Here is a 1,999-nt window from a genome sequence, read left to right on the forward strand (position 1 = left end):
ATAATTGGTCCTGTGTTCTTATTTCACCTCTGGGGTCTCCAGGGGAGGTCCAGCCCTAAGCACTGGCCTCTGCCCAGAAGTGTCCATGTTCCCTGGGCTGGACTGACATCCGTCCCAGGGCCCAGTGCTGGTCCCTATCCTGTGGGACAGGATCCCCTGGAACAGACCAGCCTCAAGGACAATGACCCGCAGGATCCAGGGTAGATGCCTGACTAGGGAGGTGGGCATGTCTGGCTGTGCACACAGGTGAGGCAACAGGTGTCGGGCCAGGTGAATCCACCTGATCACCTTGGGTGCTCCATTTCCCCACCTGATATGAGCGAGCGGTGCAGGAGAGGTGGCACTTTTATTAGCTGTAGTAGCATAGCAGGGAAATTCTGCGGGACGCCCATCCTGGCCCTGCCCCTGCCCCCCACCTCCCCTGGCTCGGTCCCACTGGGGACCATGCCCAAAGCTGGAAGGGATGGTGGTGGATGGATGCCCTGCATCAGTGGGGCCTCTTGAGTGATGAAGGTCCTCCAGCAGGGTCTGTGGCAGCGATGTTCCAGGTGTCATGGCTCAACTGATTAAAATGAAAAAGTGCAAAGCAGCATAATTGGGAGAGTTCCATTCTTCTGTCTCCAGAGGAGAAAAGGTTCACGCCTCCATGAAAACAGGCTTCTAGCACCTGCAGGCCTAGGCCCTTCCCGCCCCGCCCCCCCTGAACCGCCAGAGAAGTTCCTACAGGAGTGGACCATCCCAGAGGATAGCACCCGGTCCCCAGGCAGCTGAGAGGACGGAGGCGTTTCAGGGGAGAACTGTGAGGGGGAGACCTAGGAAGAGGCCCACCAGATAGTGCCAGGGATAGAGGTCAGAGGTCAGGGCTGGACCCCCAAAGGACCTGGTGGGCTGTGAGCCTCCATGTGAGACCTGTGCCTATCACATGGCAGGGATGTGGGCTTCTGCAGAGCTGGGTGCATGGGGAAGGCCTTCCTCCCCTGGGGCATAGCCCACCTGGGTGAGATGGCTAGAGCAGGAAGGGGCTGTCCCCGTTCCCGTAAACTCCTCCCCCAAGACTGTGCCCCACTGCGCTCCCCTCCCCCACTGGTCCCAGGACCTTCGGGCTGAATAGCAGGGAAGGGTTAGGCTGATGTCTGGGGACAGTGTGACCTTCTGGTATTGCTACAGGCTGGACGTTCTGGGACTTCCTGAATTTATTTTTAGCTAGCCACAGAGAACTCCAAAGGGAAATAAAAGGAAGGAGGACAGGATGGGGTGCCCTCTGGGAAATTTGCTCAAAGCACAAGTTGGCTTTTAACATCACCTCCGACTCCTAGGAGCCTCACTGGTCGCAGCAACATGCACTTGGACCTGATACGCGCCAATAGGAGCGACGCCCCTTAGGGCTTTGGGAGCAGCTGCCCCTAAGTTGAGTTCCTGTCCCTCTGCGCAGTGGGAGGCCAGGGCTGTAGTTCTGTTTCTAAAGCTTGTGAGGGGCAGCCTCCTGTGATGGACAGCCGCGGCCGCCCCTGAGCACAGGGTGTCCGCCCAGGTCAGGCTGGCCCTGTGCGCGCCCATGCGAGGTCCGCTGAGTCCCCAGTCTCGCCGGAGCCTTCGGGATCTTGCGAGCTGGCCTCCGTCGCGCTGGCGCTGGCGGAGCGCGTGCTGTCTTCACGCAGGGCCGGCTCGGGGCTGGCGGCGCGCTGTTGCTGCTCTTTGAGCTCCGAGTAGGAGCGCGAGAAGGTGTGGAAGATGGAGGTGACCGGGAAGGCCATGAGCAGGATGCCGCTGAGGATGCTGCTCAGCGCCACCACTTGTCCGGGCACACTGCGGGGCACCATGTCACCGTAGCCCACGGTGGTCATGGAGATGACCGCCCACCAGTAGCTGGCCGGCACGCTGGTGAAGTCGCGGCGCGCGCCCAACTCGCGCTCGGCCAGGTGCACGAGCGGCGCGAACAGGGCCATGGCCACGCAGAGGAAGAGCAGCAGCAGCCCGAACTCGCGCGCGCAGCGGCGCA

The 1,999-nt window shown here is 61.3% G+C and overlaps 1 protein-coding gene across 1 annotated transcript in view; it reads right to left on the bottom strand.

Moving 5' to 3' along the window:
• Positions 1 to 444: 444 nt before the first annotated feature.
• The window catches only part of KCNG2 (potassium voltage-gated channel modifier subfamily G member 2), a 1,990-nt gene continuing 435 nt past the window's right edge, over positions 445 to 1,999 (bottom strand). The window contains exon 2 of the mRNA XM_006761944.2: positions 445 to 1,996. Within this exon, the coding sequence (XP_006762007.1) occupies positions 1,533 to 1,996 (464 nt within the window). The 3' untranslated portion in view covers positions 445 to 1,532. The remainder of the gene's footprint in view (positions 1,997 to 1,999) is intronic.

This window comes from Myotis davidii, unplaced genomic scaffold (genome assembly GCF_000327345.1).
Source record: "Myotis davidii unplaced genomic scaffold, ASM32734v1 scaffold96, whole genome shotgun sequence".
Classification (NCBI taxonomy): Eukaryota; Metazoa; Chordata; class Mammalia; order Chiroptera; family Vespertilionidae; genus Myotis; species Myotis davidii.